The sequence below is a fragment of the Centrocercus urophasianus genome, unplaced genomic scaffold (genome assembly GCF_019232065.1).
Source record: "Centrocercus urophasianus isolate 14NV4802_14NV808 unplaced genomic scaffold, USGS_Curo_1.0 seq_2, whole genome shotgun sequence".
NCBI lineage: Eukaryota > Metazoa > Chordata > Aves > Galliformes > Phasianidae > Centrocercus > Centrocercus urophasianus.
This window is the reverse complement of record NW_024884755.1, coordinates 1,420,041-1,438,331: the sequence shown is the minus strand read 5'-3', so window position 1 is coordinate 1,438,331 and position 18,291 is coordinate 1,420,041. Positions and strand designations below refer to the sequence as shown.

Sequence of the window (18,291 nt, the reverse complement as noted above, 5' to 3'; positions counted from 1 at the left end):
ATCGTCTGTTAACATCCACATTGGTGATCTGATTCTACTGGAGAAAAAGAAGTTGTTGCTTTATTGTTCGAGGCACAATTCCAGGCTGCTGAACCTGCCTCATTTTGCAGCTTCCAAAAGCTTTTCCAAGCCATCTGGAGAGAGTTTAAGCAGTGTTTCTAATCCTAATGCATATTTCCAAGCTGAAGCCTTATTTGAAACAAACAGCACCAATGCAAAGCACCTGCAATCAGTGTCTGTAATTTCTCTGGCACTTGCACACTCTTCCATAGAGCTTCTTCTGGCTTTTGGCATGCCACAAGCTTCAGTTACACTCAACAAGCAGCAAAATTCTTGCTGTCAACCTAGCAACAGGTTCCTGAAAACCAACAAGTTCTATCGAGCTCTTTCTCTAGTCTTCACACCTTCTTCCTTGAAAGAAGTACCCCAGTATTAACAATACCCCTCTACTACATGCTTTACAGCAAAATTCTAGCCTGACCCTACATATCTTCCTTTCCCCCCTTAATTATAGTTATGGTATCTTACTCCTCTAGATACATCAAGTGAGTCGGTTGGAAATACTTGCTCTTGCTTCTTCTTCTCTCAACTACTAAATTTCTGTCAAATACACAAAAAGAACTGGCCTGTTTGTACACTTGATCCCCTACGATCACAGTGCGCTTAGAACTTCAAACATGACAGAAATATGCATCTTTCTGACACGAGGATGGAGTTCTGCAGGGCATATAGTTGTGGTGAGAGCGGTTTGTTTTCCTTAGCTGGATACACACAAGCTGTACATTACAGTGAGGCACATTATATTTGCAACTGAACTTGCCTTATTTGGACTTTCATCTTCTCAGATGCAGAGCAGAATTGTGACTGCATCTGCCAACTAGTTATGGTGTGGTGATGAAGCACACAGAACTTTGCTACTTTCTGGAGGAAAGCTGCTGGTAAACCAACAGGCAATCACATATTTCTGTTGTATAATTTTGGTTTTAACTAAAATGGCCAAAATACCAGACCGTACTGAGAGAATCTCTGTTAAGCAGCTCATGTTTAAAGTGGAGTTTATGAACTTCTGTCTGTGACAAGGCAGCCATTAAAACCCTTTGGCAATAGAGTCAAGAAAATACAGTGAAGAGGCCATATCCTTTGTCTGGTGCTTAGGAAAAAAAGGGAAGACTGATTTCACTTAAACAGAGTGAGTAAGGCCAGAGTTTTCTCCCAGAACTCCTCTCTGCTTCTCTTCCAAGCACTGCGTGTTGACTAGGCACTTACCTTTTGCATTGCAGTGATCAGTAGTGCAGAACTGGTGCTATGCTCAAGGACAACTCCGCCTTGCAGCATGCAGTCCCTGTAGAAACTAGGGCTGAGGATGGGGAAGACAGTCAGCAGAGGTTTTTACAGGCAGCATAATAACAAAAGAGTTAGCTAAGAATTAGCCCCACTTTCTCGTGGCTCCCTTCTAACACAGTCCTGAAGTAATCAGACTGGGCAAGGGGCCAGACAAGCCTCTGGATTCCTGCAACAAAAGACTACTAAAAGCTGTTGAAAGACAGTATACAAGTGTCTTAGTTTCAGGTGTCTGAGACAGACCTAGAACTCCATTCAGACTGTAGTCTCAAGAGCCATGGGTTTGTCTATCATTTAAAGGACATACTGGAAGTCACATCATTTGAGGCACTGAAGCTCAGCTGGACACTACTAACAAACACCTCAAGCAAATGTCTCCATGTGCTGCTGGAGACTTTGGACATCTCTTCATTTTTCACATTAGGACACAGTGAGAGTATTCTTCAGAGGCCATACTGTACAGTAAATTATTAAAAGTCATTCTAATACTGACAGCTTAAAAATTGCATGAGCTGGGTTGTTGGAACTGAAATCCAGCTCCTTGAAATAAATGAACTGGAAGAAACACTCCAGTAACATCAACAGATCCATAAAGTAATTTACTATTCTGAACCAATTCTTTTTCTTTTTCCCCCATTATTCCTTATTCTACATGAACTTCCTAAATCTATTCTACTGTACAGCAATAAACAGAAACTACTGCAGGGAGACAAAGTGAATAAATCTACATATTTAAAAGGATAATAACATGTTAATAAAATTCTCTACATAAAAAGAGAAATCACGGTGCTTACAGCAGTTTCCCATGCCAATATTTTCAACACATTAAGGCTTAAAGTTGTGGTCCTTGCATTTAGGTAAAATATCATTGCATTTAAATGAGTTGTAACAGAAGAGATACTTTGATGGAGGCAAAGGATCAAAGTTAATAAACTGAAAATTCTGACTTCCAAGGACTGTTTCACCGTGAGGAAGAAATAACACAACAAAGTTTAGGATATGGGAAACTCTCCAAGTACACTGAAAATCACATTATTTGAGGCATTTGACATGAATCTGAATGTAATCCTTGTAAGTATACCACGAAGAAAACATTTGTGGTGGGGGCAGTCCTCTAAAGAACCTTTCCACATGTAGTTCGTACTGCCAGTAGGATCTGCAGTGGTGTGAAATGACCTGAGCCTAGCCTGGACTTCCCATAAAACAAAAGAAAAGGTGTCACAATATTTTATACATGTCTCTCTACATATCAGTCATCAGACAGCTAGATGCTTGTTTTGCAGTAACTACTGAGCACTCACTACCGGCTGAGTAACGATGACTGGGGATTTATCGCCCTCTTGTGAATAGGAAAAAAGCTGCAGTCTTTTGGAAAACGTGTGAGCAGTGCTTAGTGCTAATGAATGCTGTGATAAAAACACATCTCTACATTAAAGACACATTTGGATAGCTCAGAGGGCCTACCTTTAACAGTTAAAAGGCTGCTGTCAGCTTCCTCTTTAACTTGGTCTGCAATGTAACTGTAAGCTTTCCCAGGCAGGCACAGGCCCTTCTTAAGCGCATGCACAGCACATCCCATGTTAACACAAATTAATTCCACTTTTCTATCACCACACCTAGCAGCAAGATGGCTTTTTCCTGTAGTTCTTCAACAAGGAAATCTTACCAAAATTTTCTCCTGAGATTATTATCAAGCTCTAGTATCAACAAGCCGACTGCCATTTAGTCATGAACAACAGAGGTCTCTCTTCATACAGAAGCAGGAATAACAGTTTTATAGTAATTTAAAAACTTTTTTCTTGGCAATGCTGCCTTCTTTAATGTATATTAAACAAAGTATAAATCCTATCCAAATGAAGGCACCCCCAAGTCCTCCCAGCACAACATATTAACTACTTCCACAGAAAGCTCTGTATTACTACCACTTAGCATAATAAATACTGAAAGCAATACTGCAGTGAAGAATACAAATTCACCTACGACTTCCCTGTTCTTCATATTGACACTTAACCAACACAGCTTTATAGCTACTATATTTAAATGCAATTAGTTCCATACATTTCCAGCTTAATAAGAAATAATACATATTCATTTCTGCTCATTAACAGTCAGTATATAATTCTTAGCTAATGAACATTCAATTATGTTCCCTGAATACATTGTGGGATAAATTCTCTTTTTGTTGCTCATATCAGTTCACTTCAATTCATTGGCTTCTAATTAAAATTCTTTTGCCTCATGTAGACAAAACTGGTTTTTTTTTTACTCCCCAGAGACTTCTTTAAGAGTTGTTTTATCTTTATGTACAGTCAGCTCCCTAATTAATGCTTTAAATAGGGTAAACTTTACTGAGGCTCCTGGGTTCAGTTCAAAGGGAAAAAAAACAGTTAATTTTATATCTCATTCTCACGCAATTCACTGGAGTCACTCTTTTTCTTGTAAATCTACTTTTTTCTTTTGTTTTCAAGTGAATTCAATAATCAGGGAAGGTACTAGTTTGGGAGCACTGGGATTTGGAGATCTCCCATCATTAGTCCAGAGCTTTCCTTACCCAGAGAAACAGAAGAGAAAATCTTGTCAAGTTGTCCAGTTTTGCAGCCACCACAGGTGAGGAAATTTTTTGGAAGCGTTCTCCAAGGGGACAGCCCCAGCGGATTCCCTGAGATAAACACTGCCTTTATTTTCAGACAGCATCAGCAAGACACAATGTTAATGTATTTTTTCCCTTAACTCGTTAGCTGAGCTAGCTCAGCAATCTATCTGCCAGACTAGGACCTAAAATCTAACACAAGTCCTACTTCACCAGGATGAACAACATGCAAGGTAAGCATTTATTCAAGTGCCTGCCTTTGTGCAGGACTTTATCAAGTATAACTCGCAAACTGAAGTGGCTAGGTTCTTGCCTCTCGTGTTACTCGTCTTCCATCAGTTAAGCAATGTCAAAAGAAAGCAATTCAGTAGACGCAGCTTCAGGGAACTCTTAGCACGAAGCTTCTCTCTCTGATGTAGCACACCAGGACATACTTGTAGATTATTTTATGTAGATTAGGGAATGGGCTGGACTCCTATCCTTCAGACTGGGTACAGCAACTTCCAGTTAATAAAAACAGCTATAAACAACTCTCAAATGTGATGAATCATTTGAAAACTTACCAGACAAACATTGTATGAACCCTACACGCACAATTCTAGCACAGAAAGTCTAATGATTAAGGAACAAGGGGAAGTGGAAGAGAAAGGAATTTCTGTAAGAGAATATGTCAAGTAGCATCCAGGAGGCACGTTAGCTTTAGAGGTGTTTCAGTTACATTTAATATTAAACAAAACCCAAAGATACATTTATCTCTGCAACTGACTTGAAAAGAGAAAAGCAAAGCATGGGGTGGTTGTGTATGCATGCATGCACATGCATGTGTTTGGATGGATTATGCATGCCTGTCACTACATCCTCTGGTGCACAAACACTTGAGCGCTGTGAAGGAACAGGCCAGAACTGCTTCCATTCCACAATACAGTGACACAGAAACAATAAAATCTACTGAAAGACATGCAGAGCTAGATTCTCAGCAGTCTGAAATCGATTGATGAAGTCCTAACAAATTACATTGTCTGTTATCTGGCCCATTGAACATTCCCATGGATGGCATTTTTTACTGAGTGTTAAATAGATATTAGTTATAGAGACTGTTAAGTAATGTTTGTTTCAGTTCCCTTCTACAATCAGATCTTATTTCCATTACTGTATACCACTTAATTAGTCCTTTATCAGTACTTGAAAAAGTGACTTTGATTCCTCTTTCATGGTAAGTATGTTGTTTACTATTGCAGCTGCTATTAACGACATGACAGGCCATGTTTACCCCTGTGGACATCACTGGGGAGACAGGTATGTCCACACTGCTTAGCACTGAGTTTGGGTTTCCTTGGAGAGTCATGCTGGCTTTCTGATTCTCAGATACAATCATCAAAAAAGCCTGTGGCTTTTTAGTTTAAAATATCTGTGGCAACCTGCCACAGTGCTATTAACATAAGCACGCCACAGAGGTTGTGTTGTATGGCTGAGGTATGAAGACCTCTGAGGATACATGACTTACCAGGATAACACTGCAATGCTGTCTCAGGTGAAGAAAAACAAACTTGATGCGACTTGCCGTTCATGCTATTTGGCTTCACTGGACACTGGAGAAAACATCTGCCATCTGCACCCAGGTTTTCTCTTGGGAGGGATCAGTAGGCATTGCTCCAGGAGGGGAGCAAAGAACGAACTGGTGTTAGTAGATCATGATCTGCAAAGAAAGAAAGGAGGAGTTAAACTCACAGTGAAAACACACTAGAAATCTATTTCTGGTTTCATACCCATTATGTAAAACTAGCTCACAATCAATACCACAGAAAGTAAGACAATAATCAGAACGACACTTTGTATGAAGAAGTTTTGTAGTATTCCTCGACGAAGGGTCGTGCTTTTCCTCACATGTAGTTCAGATTCTGCCCTCAATTTTCTGTGCAGCGGCATTACACGATTGCGGCCACAAGAGGGGGAATGTTCGTCAAGAGCAAGCAGGGAGCAACTCAAACACGAGGCGAGATTTCCATTTCCGTGTTAAAAATGCCTTCGTGAGTGTTTTATAAAGTTAAGACAACAGGCCCAATTGAAGAATTAAATATGAAAATGCTAAAAAGGGAAACTATTTAGAGTACACACTGAAGCTACACCTGCTCTAGAGCCTCATTTTACAGTACAAGACAATCCAGGGTAAAGCACCTTAGGGAGAACATCTACCTTCCTAGGGACCTGCAGAAATAAAGGTGGGTGTAGGTTCAAACATGGAGAAAGAAAAAGAAAAACAAACACCTAATTGACAGCAAACTAATGCTACTGCTCCCATCTTGCCAATCTGTAGTATCAGATGCTCTATTGAGGTAATGGTAACTGAAATGATTGCAGAAATCAGTTTCAGTTTTAGTTGTTTCATATTAGAGGAACGTGAACCAGTGTTCATTCTACCATAGACCGGCAGACCAGACAGGAATTATTATGCAAGTGTGACTGACGTCAGTTTAACCAAAGGATCACACCTTCACACATTCTGAAGATTAGAACATTTTTGTTGCACTGTTCATACCTCTTAACCAGTGAAGTTAAGCCTTTTTGAGGTCACTATGGCTAATCAGCCTTAGATAAGTAAATATTTATAATCAGTACAATTGTCTTTTAACAATTCTTCTGCACAATAAAAGCATCAAATTTGTAAAACTAAATACTTTAGTATCCCAGGTTCTAGAGGCAGGATTGGATTTGATAAGGACAAATGCAGTGGCTTGTTCTTAGAACTTCACATTTTAAATGACAAGTAATTGTGCAGAAATGCATCTAAGCGTTATCATGAATCACAGCATGAGTCACAGAGCCAGGGCAGTGAGATAGAAGCAGATACTGCATGGGGATATATAAACTTGGCAGAAAGTAATCCTTCCTGCCCAACCACCAGCACTGGTCAGTCCTCCTGGGGAGAAGTGCTTCCAGTTTAGGCACCTGAAAGGTCTGGAGAAAAGCCAGAGAGAAGCACCAGGAATAGTCAGATCTTTAGAAACTATGATCTGGGGGAGAAAACCTGAAAGCACTCAACTGCTGAGTGTAGTGAAGGCTTGAGAGAATCATGAAAGCACTGTAAGGGTATGCAAACAATAACTGCAAAGAAGAAAGGGAACAGTTCATATCCACTAAGAAAATGGATATAAATTGCAGAGAGAAAGGCTCTACTCAGAAAATATATTTGTATATATGGGAACAGATTGGCTAGGAAAGCTGTGGGATTTTAGAAAGAGCTTGTACAACAATCTGTTAACGAGGGCAGAACTGAGCCCCTTCTCTGGGGTTCCCTCAGCCTTATCTTCCACACAGCACCGGTTCCAAGGACCAGTGATGACTGGGTGACCCTGGAAACCTGCCAAGGGAAATCCTCCACTCACCGCATTTCTGTGACGCGCAGGCTCCAGTTAACCCAAGGATATCATTAGGACTACTCCTTCAGCACACGCAATTCAAACCACGGATAATTTTTAGTGTTTACTAAAACTATATTTGGTGGAAGCAGCCACGCCAAACCGGGAACTGAACCATAAGATTTATGTGATCTTTTTACAGCAATACGAATAGTTGGTTCAGCAACAGATTGATGTGGGAAGAAGTGTCAGTATTTTCACTGAAGAACAGACGTGAGATAGAACAGAACACCACAGCAAAACACGGTGCCTGCATAGAGAACAGATGCTACTGCTAAGGCCAGGTCTGGGAGCAGCTCTGCAGACTGCCGTCCTGCTGGCTCACCCGCAGCAGCAGATCAGTGCGTGAACCCAAGCGCGTGTTTCCTAACCGCGGTCAGGCTGCAAGTTCCTTTAGCAGAGGAAGCAGAAGCGTCTTGGGGTGCAAAGAAAGGCACGTGATGGGAAACAAGGCTCCGTGCAGCAGGGCTCTGCCACAGCTCCTGAGCCTCACCCAGCCCCTCTCCAGGGCCGCCCTGCAGGCGTTGCACGGTGTGAGCCGGGGCCAGGTGTGAGCCCAGCTCCCGTACGGACCGCCCTCGGCGGATCTCCGTACCTCGTCTCACACTACGGCTCTCCGCAGCACGCGAGCGCATCCTTCGCTCGAAAAGGGCTTCCGTCGCACACTGTGAAACGCCAATCTGTCTCTTATCTCTCACATGTCAGCCCTCGTGGATGCCGAGCACGGCTCGCGTTCACAGGAACGCCAGGGCTCAGCCTGCGGCAACCGCCGCCTCAGCACCCAGCGCTGGGATGCCGAACGAGGGCTGCGGGGAAGGAGGGTGCCGGGCTACAGCTCGGGAGGCAGCGAAGGGAGAACGGCAGAACGCCGCGCGCTCCCGGTTCCCGCCCAGCAGCTGGCGCCTCAGAAGGCGCGCGGGACCGTGCGCGAGCCCAACGGCTCCCTGGGCGCGAGCGGTTGGTTATGGGCGGCTCGCCGGGCGGGGCAGCGCCGGTCAGCACCGGGCACGGCTGTGGCGCCCCCCCGGCCGCGGCTCATGCGCAAACATCGCCCGGGGCGTCGGCGCGGCGGTGTCGCGGGCATGGCGCAGCGCGCGCTGCTGCTGCCCCGGCAGCAGTCCTTCTCCCCGCCCGTCGTTCCCAACCCCTTCATCCACCCGGGCGGACCGAGCGCAGGGGACAAGCTGCGGGTAAGGCTGGCGGCCTCGGCGCGTGTCGAAGCCCGCGGATCGTCGGCGGCGGGACGGGCGAAAGCCGGAGGCCGCGTTGCGAGGACGGCGCGCCGTGCCGCGTGTGACGGCGGGGCGTCCGGAAGCCGCGCTGTCCGTTAGGCGTCGTACAGCCGGCAGCCCGCTCCGCACCGTGCGCAGCCTGCAGCTTCAGCCTCCTGTGCGGGACCGAACTGCGGCTGGTTTGCACCGTGACTGCAGATAACGCGCTGCTCTTAGGGAAAACGGAACGCCTGCACCCTGCGTGAGCGGCCGCAGAGGGTTGCTGTGCGTGGTGTCGGGACCGCTGCACGGCGGGCTGTGGGGGCTTCTGCGGTGAAGAAAGCAAACAGCTTCTGGGCATTGATTTTGAAACAGCTTCGTTTTAAGAGCTGTACTCTGTGACACCTCCGTGAGGACGATGAGCACATCGCTGTGTAGGAACTCAAGGCAAATTTCTGCTGGTTGTTATGAATAAATATTTTATGTTTCATATAGCTCTTCCGAAAGTTATAAACAGTGTTTGCCCTGAAGGAAGCTGGGGAGAGGAAATTTGAGAAACCTGGAAAACAGTTTCAAATCTCTTTATCCCTTGTTTTACTGGTGGCCTCAGACACATCTCAGGTGCATCTGATCCGGTAGCTGCAGGCATGAAGCCCGGGTACTGATAGCAGTTTCCTAATGAGGTTCCAGACATGGACAATGTGCTGGCTGTTCTTTGCAGGGGTGCACAACTACTAGTGCATACTAGTTTTAGGCTCCGATTGCCATTTTAGCTACCACAAATATATCTTTTCCTTCAGGAAGAAGGCATGAAAATCATGGGATGTTTTAAAGCGAAGTACATTCCACGCATAGCTCCACAGTGCAGCAGGAGGGAACGGCGCTCTGCTGGGGCAGGGACTGGAACCAGTGAGCTGTGATGCAGCTTTGCAGTCATTGCTGTTGACTGCGGCAGTGAAAGGTTATGTGGTTACAGGCACCTTGCACAGAAAGAACTAGGTGATTCCTCGTTTGGGGAATAGTGCTTGAGATGACTCAGGGTAGTTCTGTCTTTGTGACTACTGCATACAGAAATGAGTGACTCAGGTCCTACTCAGTAGTTGCTGAACTTTGTACCTGTGTTCTGTACATTTTTCTCTAGCCCTTTTCTATCCTACCTTGACCTTTCTCTTTTCTGTCCTTTTTTTTTTTTTTTACCCACCTCTGCAGCTGATGGAGCAGAAATCAACTCTGCCTCATTACACAGTGACCTAGAAAGCTGACAGCCTGCATCAGCACATCAGCACCACCTGTGCATCTGCCTAAAATAGATTAATGAATTTATTAAAGTTTTGAGGGGGAACTGTTTTGCTTCTGCTACCGCATCCTTGTTTTTCATTGTAGGTCAGTGCACATTCAGTCCTTTTTTTTTTTTTCTCCCATAAAGGAAAAAGATCATTTTAGTGAAAACACGCTAATCCATGCTTACACCTCCTATTTCATATTACAGAATACAACTGAACTGTTGAACTGGATTTATAGATCCCACTATAGTGGATGCATGTGATAGGGAATATCTGATTTTGGCAGACTTGCTACCTGAATTCTTCATATTTACTGTGTCTGGCACCAAAGAGGGTAGGAGCAATAAGTGCCCAAGACCAAATCTCTCAAGCCCAGCTGCTGACATTAGTCCTTTCGGTATTGTCCATGAAGTTACTAATGCACTTCCCTGACTACTTATATACAACTTTAATGTTGGAATAATTGTATGCTGCAAGAAGCAAATAATCATGCCCAGTTTATGTGGCAGCGCTTACAGATCTTAAGCTGCAACACCTTCTCCTTATCCTCATTTACAGTGTACCCACTGTCAAGTTTGATAGGTGGTCACTGTGCCTTTTGCAACATGTAAGAGAGCCCCAAAAGCCCAAAATTCCTCTTAGTCCCTGTCATTACAATTGGGTTTAGAAGACTAAGGCCAGAGCCTCTTCTGGATGTTGACAAGAGAACAGTAGGAGGACACGAGAATGGAACTGGAAAGGAGTTGAGGGGCAGAACTGTGAGGAAGAGCTGTGTTGATGAAAGTTAGATCCAAGCTAATATATTCAAGAATTGGATTAGTAAGACTCGAAGATGCTTATATTGCAAATGTACTAAAATAATTTGTTGCTTTTGAAATAAAAGAGGTATTAATTAATACTCATAGTTCAAATATTTAAGTTGCAAACGATTTTGTAAAACTTATTCAAAGCCTTGCTTTTCCTGTACAGTAAGTAGTTGTTGCTGAAAAGCCAACCAAAAAGGCTGATTTTGAAAGAGGAGCACTGTTGTTCAGTTGTGGTAAAGCTCACAAATTAATTATCTGATCTGATCTTCAGAAACCCATGTGTTCCTTCACCATATTCAAATCCAATGGTTAGCTGTTGGCAGTTTGTGACTACAGATCATTCAGATTTTAAAAAGGGAACGTAACAGATGACTCAGTAATTATTTGAATAGAACTGGTATAAAACTTAAGGTTAAAAGTCATGAGTCAGATTCTTTTTGTCGTTTTACACAGGCTGATACCTCACCCAAAAAACAACTGAATAGCAATGCAGACTAACTGGATGAATTCACAAGGTGTGTTAAAGCATCAGAAGTTCTGCAGAACAGTGGATGTTACTGCAGAACTGCAAGCTAAGTGCTTGTCAAAATCTGAAAGCTGAAACTTACGTATTATTGAATAACTTTACCATATTTGAATTGATGGAGCTGTCAGTCAGTGGCTGCTGGTACAACCAAATGCTAAGTTTTGAGGAGCACTGTGCAAATGTAAAAAAATGCCCACTCCAACAGTTCTGCATGGGTATGTATTGTTTTGTGCCATGTATGCACACAGAGCAGCTCACAGCCTGCCAGGAAAGCTGCACTGACTTCCCCAGGCTAAGGCAGCTCACCTTCCACCCAGGCTGTGCTTGCTCAATCTGTGTAGCACTGCTGTTGTGCCACAAAGGACAGCCTTCAGGATATGGCTTCTAAAGTAATTTACTGGGGTACAAGAATAAAGAATTTCTTCCTGCCCTGCCCTGCACTACAACAAGCTGTTAACAACCTTGTACCAATACACCTTTTTGCTGGAGCTGTGCATGGGGAAAAAAAAAAAAAAAAGCAAGCTAAAAATTCCTTCTTGGGGGCTGGGGCTAATGTTTGAGGATTATTTGCAACCAGGGCATGTAAGTGGCTCTCGTGCCTCAAGCTCCCCATATAATTGCATTTGGAGAACTGACCAGCAGTGTGAGCCTGGGTCTTTCTAGACTGACTTTGGTACCTAGCTTGGAAGGCTGCAACCATAATAAAACTCTCCCAAAAGTTTGCTTCAAGTTAGAAATGGTCTCCTGATTGTGAGGAGGAAAGGAACTATGATTTTTCAGCTTATTCTGAAAGATTAAAGGAGTGCTAGGGCAGAAGTTAACAGCCAGGATGCTTAACGCAGACAGGAGACAAGAAGTTAGTCTTCCTAGTAGCTGGGTTCTACTGTCTGTGTATTGCAGGCTGTGAGCAAACTGCTTCCAAAGGCAATCAGCCTAGAACTGCTGCTGCAGCTCCTAGGGCACTGTAAGGTCTGAACCCATGCCTTAAAATATGAGTGTGGTTTTACTGAGAACTCCTGTTTGCCTAACGGGAAACGAAGTCGCGTTGCCTCTGCGCTGCTGCGAGCCGTAGCAGTGAGAATCGCTCACAGCAGTGCTGTGGCTCAACACAAGATTGTTTATAAAAGGTTGAAGTACACTGTGATCATCTTAGCAATCCCACTTGGCTTTTAGATAGGTTGTGGTTGGTGATAGAAGCTCTGTAGTGGAGGTACACAGCAGCTGGTCAGACTCATCTGACCTTGTTGTATGCTGCAGACCAAGTCTAAGTATAAACTATGGCAAACTCTGATTACCTTCTCTGTTAACAACATCCAAGCCAAAAACCCAAATAATCAGATGTTCCACTTCCAGCTGAAATGGTAATCTGAAAATATATTTTGAAATGCTATGAGTGACTAAAGTTCCCTGTATGAAAACTGGACTCGTTAGTACTAGCATACATTAAGACATATAGTAATAATTTCTGTGTTTTAAAATTCATAAAATGTAACTGCATAGATATTTATTTGTTTTGATGCCATTTCTTCAGAATTTTCTCTCTCTTTTTCCAGCTTGTTCTTCTGGGGATTATCTTGCTACCTCTTCGTGCCATATGTATGGTAATCCTTTTACTGCTGTCCTGGCTGTCTGCATCAGCTGCAACTTTCTGTCACACTGGAGGAGCATCAGTGCCACTTAAAGGATGGAGAAGGTAACAAGTGACCAATATTTGTTGAGCTCTATGTTTGTGGGCTTTTTTAATAACACAAAGCCAGTGTCCAAAGTATTTTTTTCCTCACACTCTCTTCCTCCTTTTGATTAAAGAGGAGTCCTCTGTCAAATTTTTTTTTTTACTGTTGCAGGGGAAGCAGTTTTTTGATGAGAGTATTTTACAACCATAGCAAAGCTTTTCAATAAGTAAATTTTTGAGTTCCTTGAGACTGAGATACATCTTTATAAAAAGCATTATTAACAGACTGTCAGTAAGCCAGGACTTATTTCAGTAATGATGCAAGTAGGAATATTTGAGAAAGAAAACTATTTTAAAAAGTATTTGGTAATGTTACTTAGCTGAACGAAGCTTTGCTGAATTTTCATGTGGAACGAAATTAGCTTTGACAGTTTCTCTCTTAGCTGTGATGCTAAGGAGGAGTATTCTAAAGCTGCCTCTGTGTGTTCTGGTTTTAGTCACTCAGCTTCTGGGTCTCTTCTCATTGCAACACTTTGCAGCTACGTGCAGGAAGAGGAGACACACAAAGTGAACAGTAACCAGGCCAAGAAATGATAGTCCCACTGAGGGAACTCGTTCCCATTATGTTATTTAATCTTACATGATTAAAAATGATCAAAAAAGAACAGAACTGGAGTGATGTATGTTCTCACAACAGTGATGCTGAATCTGCTAAGCATTATCCTGCCCTCTCAATAGCATCGTGCTAAAGTGCTATAAAATACAGCAAGAATAATGGCATACCTGGAGAACAGGGGGGAACTGTACCGGAGAAGATGCTTTACATTGTCTTATCTTTAAAATTGTAAATATAATATTGTAAATGCCAACATTTAAAAAAAAAAAAAAATAGCCTCCAATGCTCTCCTTTTGAGTAGTATTGCTGTCCTGTGCCTGTCCACAGTGCTGGTGAGAGCTAGGTATTTGTTCAGAGTACTAGCTGTAACCTGGATGATGTTTTTGTGTTTCTGTTCACAAGGAGGATGATCCAGACAACCCTCTCATGCCTAACTCGTACCCTGTTCTTTGTAATGGGTTTCCAAGTTAAAGTAAAAGGGAAAGTGGCAAGTCTACAGGAAGCCCCAATCTTTGTTGCAGCTCCTCATTCAAGCTTTTTCGATGCCATTGTTTCTGCCTTAACTGGAATGCCATCAATAGTATCTAGAGCAGAGAACCTTTCAACTCCGGTATTTGGCAGTAAGTATTTATGAAAAAAAAAGATGTCTTATCTCTGAAACTGATGAAGGAGCAGGCTTTTTAAATCCTTAAGTTCCAAAGATACTGATTATTTTCAGTGAAATCACTGGGACAGTTTGTCTTTCTGAGTTGGTCAGAGTATGCTGTTGCCTTCCAGGCATGGAATGTAATACCGTTTTAAATGTACTGTACATTGAAAACATGTTTCATAGCATCTCAGAATAGTAACTTTCTCTGAAAGTCTCTCAGTAGGTAGCTTTAATAATCTGGCTGCTGTTTTTTAACAGTATGGCCCATAAACATAGAGTATGGATTGGTGAAGATTGTTTCGAAACAGACTGGAACTACATCAGCCTGGAAAATATCATACTCATAAGCTTAAACTTACAGCACTGCTATGTTGGTTTTTTTATTTGTTTTTTCATGATAGTCAAACAAGGAAGGAACAAAAGAAAAGTTACTGAAAAAGGAAATGCAGAGAATGGAAAAGATCAGCTGAATCATGCTTCTGTTATTTTCTCCTCCTTCTGGAACACAAAGGAATCCCAGTTTGCGTTATTACTGGAATCAGCATCAGGCTTTCTGCTTGCTATATCTCTCTTAGGGCTTTTAAAATAATAAGCCAACAGTAACCCCAGACTGAACTGAGTAGGCTACATAGACAAGTGTCCTGGTAGGAACTGAGCGTGTATTTATCTTTTTTTAAAAGCACAGGAGTGAGACACAGAAGATAATTCTTTCCCAACCTTCTCATCACATCTCAGTATGTCCACACCTTCTGATACAGACCTCATTAAATTAGTTGTGCTTATCTAGTTGGTTTCTTGGTTTCTTGGTGTGTTTTTTTCCATGTACATACAAATATGCTTTGTAACTGCAAAGGGACTTCCTGTTTCTTCGTTGTGGGCTCCGACTGCTTCTTTGTTGCAGTCTGCATGATTTAGGCCCAAGTGAGGCCCATGAGTGGGTGCCTGGTCAGGTCTGTTGCTCAAAACTATGGGGAAATGCTCCATGAAGGATAACAGCCCTATTAGTAGAGCATGCTTGAGTGAATTTGGTATGTTTAAACCTACTGCCAAGCTCCTCAGCTTACAGTTGTATGTTTTCTGTGTCTTACTCTTTTGCAGAATTAGGACAATAATACTTATCTATTTAGTTTGAAAGCTTTTTGTGCAGTTTGTCTCCTAGTGCGAGAATTCCAAGCTTTTATTACAAGGTTGCCTTGAACATGTGCAAAACAAATAAAATTTGATCTCTTTCACAGCAATTTTAAGTTCCCTTCAACCTGTAGCAGTTTCTCGTCAAGACCCCGATTCACGTAAGAATACAGTCGCTGAGATAAGTAGCCGGGCGTTGTCAAGAGGCCAGTGGCCACAGGTAATAAATACACCACTGCTCTTCTGTAATATATCCATATACTCTGTGCATCATAGTGTCAGGCAGTGCCTAGCTGAACTGCATCTTGGCATCTCAGATCAGCTCTCAGGTCTATATGGGTTTAGGAAAGGAAGAAAAGAGGCTGATGCCCCAGGAAATTTGGTCATGACATATGAATGATTTCAATCCAGGCAGTAAAAATTTCTGTTCTAAAATGCAAATGCTCTTGAATTTCTTTTCCCAATTTTTATTCTTAATATACTGCCTTCACAGTAGCATTGGTATATGTGAATCACTATTCTCAGGACAGCATGTGTGAGAAGCTACATCACAGAGCTGTGCTTGTAACAGTTGAGGAGTAATCCAGGTTGTGCAGGCTCCATTACCAGCAGTACTTAGGCTTAACACACCCATTTCACATGTGATAAACAGCTGAGCTGAAGGTCAATTTACTCTTTGGGTTAATAATGCAGTACAAACAAAGGCTTTTAGATTGGTCTGAATTGTGGAAAGATTTAAATCTGGAAGCACCAGTTCTGCACACTGTTTCTCATGGTCATTCCTCAGCAGCAAGCTGCTTTTGTGCTTCTAGGCCTTGGCTGGCATTCCATCATGAAGACTTAAAAGTTCCTGGGACAGGGGTTGCTCTGAAGTAGAAAACAGTTGAGGCAGAAATGCTACTCTGATAGGCAGAAGTCTGGGATGGAGATCTGCATCCATTGCAAGAGGAAAGACTTGGCAGAACTATAAACTTACTAACATCTCGTCTAGCAGCGCTTTCCTGCGCTCTTCCATTGCATTGACTGTGGTCTCATGCTGCCTCCATTACTTTTCAGCTTGTCAGCTGTGTGGAGGGTTTTAAATCTCTGTGTGTGAAAGCTAGCAAGGCTTTTCTCTTTTTTTTTTTTTTTTTTTTTTGGTAATACTATTCTTAGAAACTACACTTATGTTTATGATTTGCTAAGCTGTTATGGATTAAATGATTCCAGAAAATAATCTCTGCTGAAAGCTGCATGGGAAGGAAAGGGGAGCTGGCTTTACACTAATTCTGCCTCTGTGTTATGGCACTAATATTGTATGATTCAATATCCAAGATTTTATTTTATTTTTTAGCAACTTGATCACAAGATGATGTCTGTGATATCCTCCTCAGAGTCTGCATTCTCTTAGCACAATAGGAAAGGACTAGCTGAGTTCCCAGTTCCTTTCTCCTAAAATCAAAACACAACAGGCTAGGCAACACTTGTGCTTATTAATATGAAGTCCTGAGTACTGCTTCTCCCAACCCTGTACCAAAACAAAAGGGGAAGGAGGGTATGGTTCAGACACTGATTTCTTTCCCAGGGTTTATGACATATGGCTGAATAGAAGCATTTCTGTTTTTACGTCCGTAGCAAACAATTTCTGACTGTGGAACATGCAGTGAAGGACTAACTGTAAAACAAATTGTGTAGCTGTGTCTGTTGTACTTAGCACAGCCAGTGTCTGTTTTGTTTAGCTGTGACCCATTCGTTCGTACTGAAGTGGGAATAGACCCTGAACAATTCTGATCCAGACCAGTTCTTGTGCCGAGATTTTTTAGAATGCTGCTTATGGTCAATCCTGTATTGATATAAGAAATATAAAGCTTCTTTGTATTCTAGAGGGAGTTGAATTCAGTGTGTCACACTGCATTTAATCCAGTATCTTTCAGAATCTAATTCAGAGTCCTTCTGGGTGTTCAGTGTGTCTGAATCATTCAGAGGTCGTGCAGGGTGTGACACTACAATAGTTCTGCTTAAGAAATACACCTATGCTCCACCTTTTGCTCCTACCCCTTAAACCATGATCTTCTTATCACAGCTAGCATACTCACTCATGTTGATAGCATCTGTGCCTTTTAATGTTTGGGTACCTCCTGCGCTTCATGTCAGCCCAGACTCTTGATGTTTATGTGGTAAGATATACAGTCCTCGCATTATTAGCAACACTAAACATTTCAAGTCAAACACTGGAAGCTTTTTGTACCATAATTCTGAACTGATAAAGGCCATTCCCCATATTTCTCTCTTTAAAAAAATACATTTGTCTCCAAGATAAATCAGGTTGTTATTACAGTGGGCATCCTTCACTAATTCATTCTGTTCTTGTTGAGACAGTAATGGTAATCTTGTGATGCAGTGTAACATATCACAGAGCTTGCATAAACATTCAGCCTTCCTGTAACCGATGCTGAAGTATAATCCTTCTATGATGTGTTTGCTTTTTTTCTCTTTAAATCCAAGATACTGATTTTCCCAGAAGGCACCTGCACAAACCGATCTTGTCTGATCACATTTAAACAAGGTGAGAGATTTTGTAGTATTTCTGGTGGAAAATACTATATGAAATACTGATCTGGTAGCTCTAGTAAGGCCTATACTTCAACAGATACATCACAACAGCATTTTACTAATGTCTTATATTGTTAAAGCTTCAGTATTGTAGTAATGACATTTCAGTGGCATTAAGCCCACTGTTTTGCACTGTCATTTTACTTTTCTCCCTTTTACTATCTTATAGGATGTAAAATATCTGTGATGCATTCTTAACAATGAAAGATGCTTGGTAGCATCACTGACTGTTGTGCATACTGATAGCTGTGCTGCACTTCAGTTATAGCCACAGTGCTCTTTCTTACTTGTACAGTTTCTTTGGTAGCAAAGTTACAAAACCAGTGCTACGTGCTCAGATCCATATCGCTTACTAGGAAATGCCCAGTAGCCTTGTGAGAATCTAATCTTTTTAAACAAATGATGACCAGTGGGCAGAAATGCATAGAAAATCAGTTTGAACAGTCCAGGAATCTGAGGCA

General features: G+C 42.2%; 1 protein-coding gene across 1 annotated transcript in view; it reads left to right on the top strand.

Moving 5' to 3' along the window:
• Positions 1–8,422: 8,422 nt before the first annotated feature.
• Positions 8,423–18,291, top strand: part of LPCAT2 (lysophosphatidylcholine acyltransferase 2) — a 28,238-nt gene continuing 18,369 nt past the window's right edge. Inside the window, exons 1-5 of the mRNA XM_042821430.1 lie at positions 8,423–8,537; positions 12,727–12,866; positions 13,864–14,081; positions 15,346–15,458; positions 17,723–17,783. Coding sequence (XP_042677364.1) covers positions 8,430–8,537; positions 12,727–12,866; positions 13,864–14,081; positions 15,346–15,458; positions 17,723–17,783 — 640 coding nt within the window. The 5' untranslated portion in view covers positions 8,423–8,429. The remainder of the gene's footprint in view (positions 8,538–12,726; positions 12,867–13,863; positions 14,082–15,345; positions 15,459–17,722; positions 17,784–18,291) is intronic.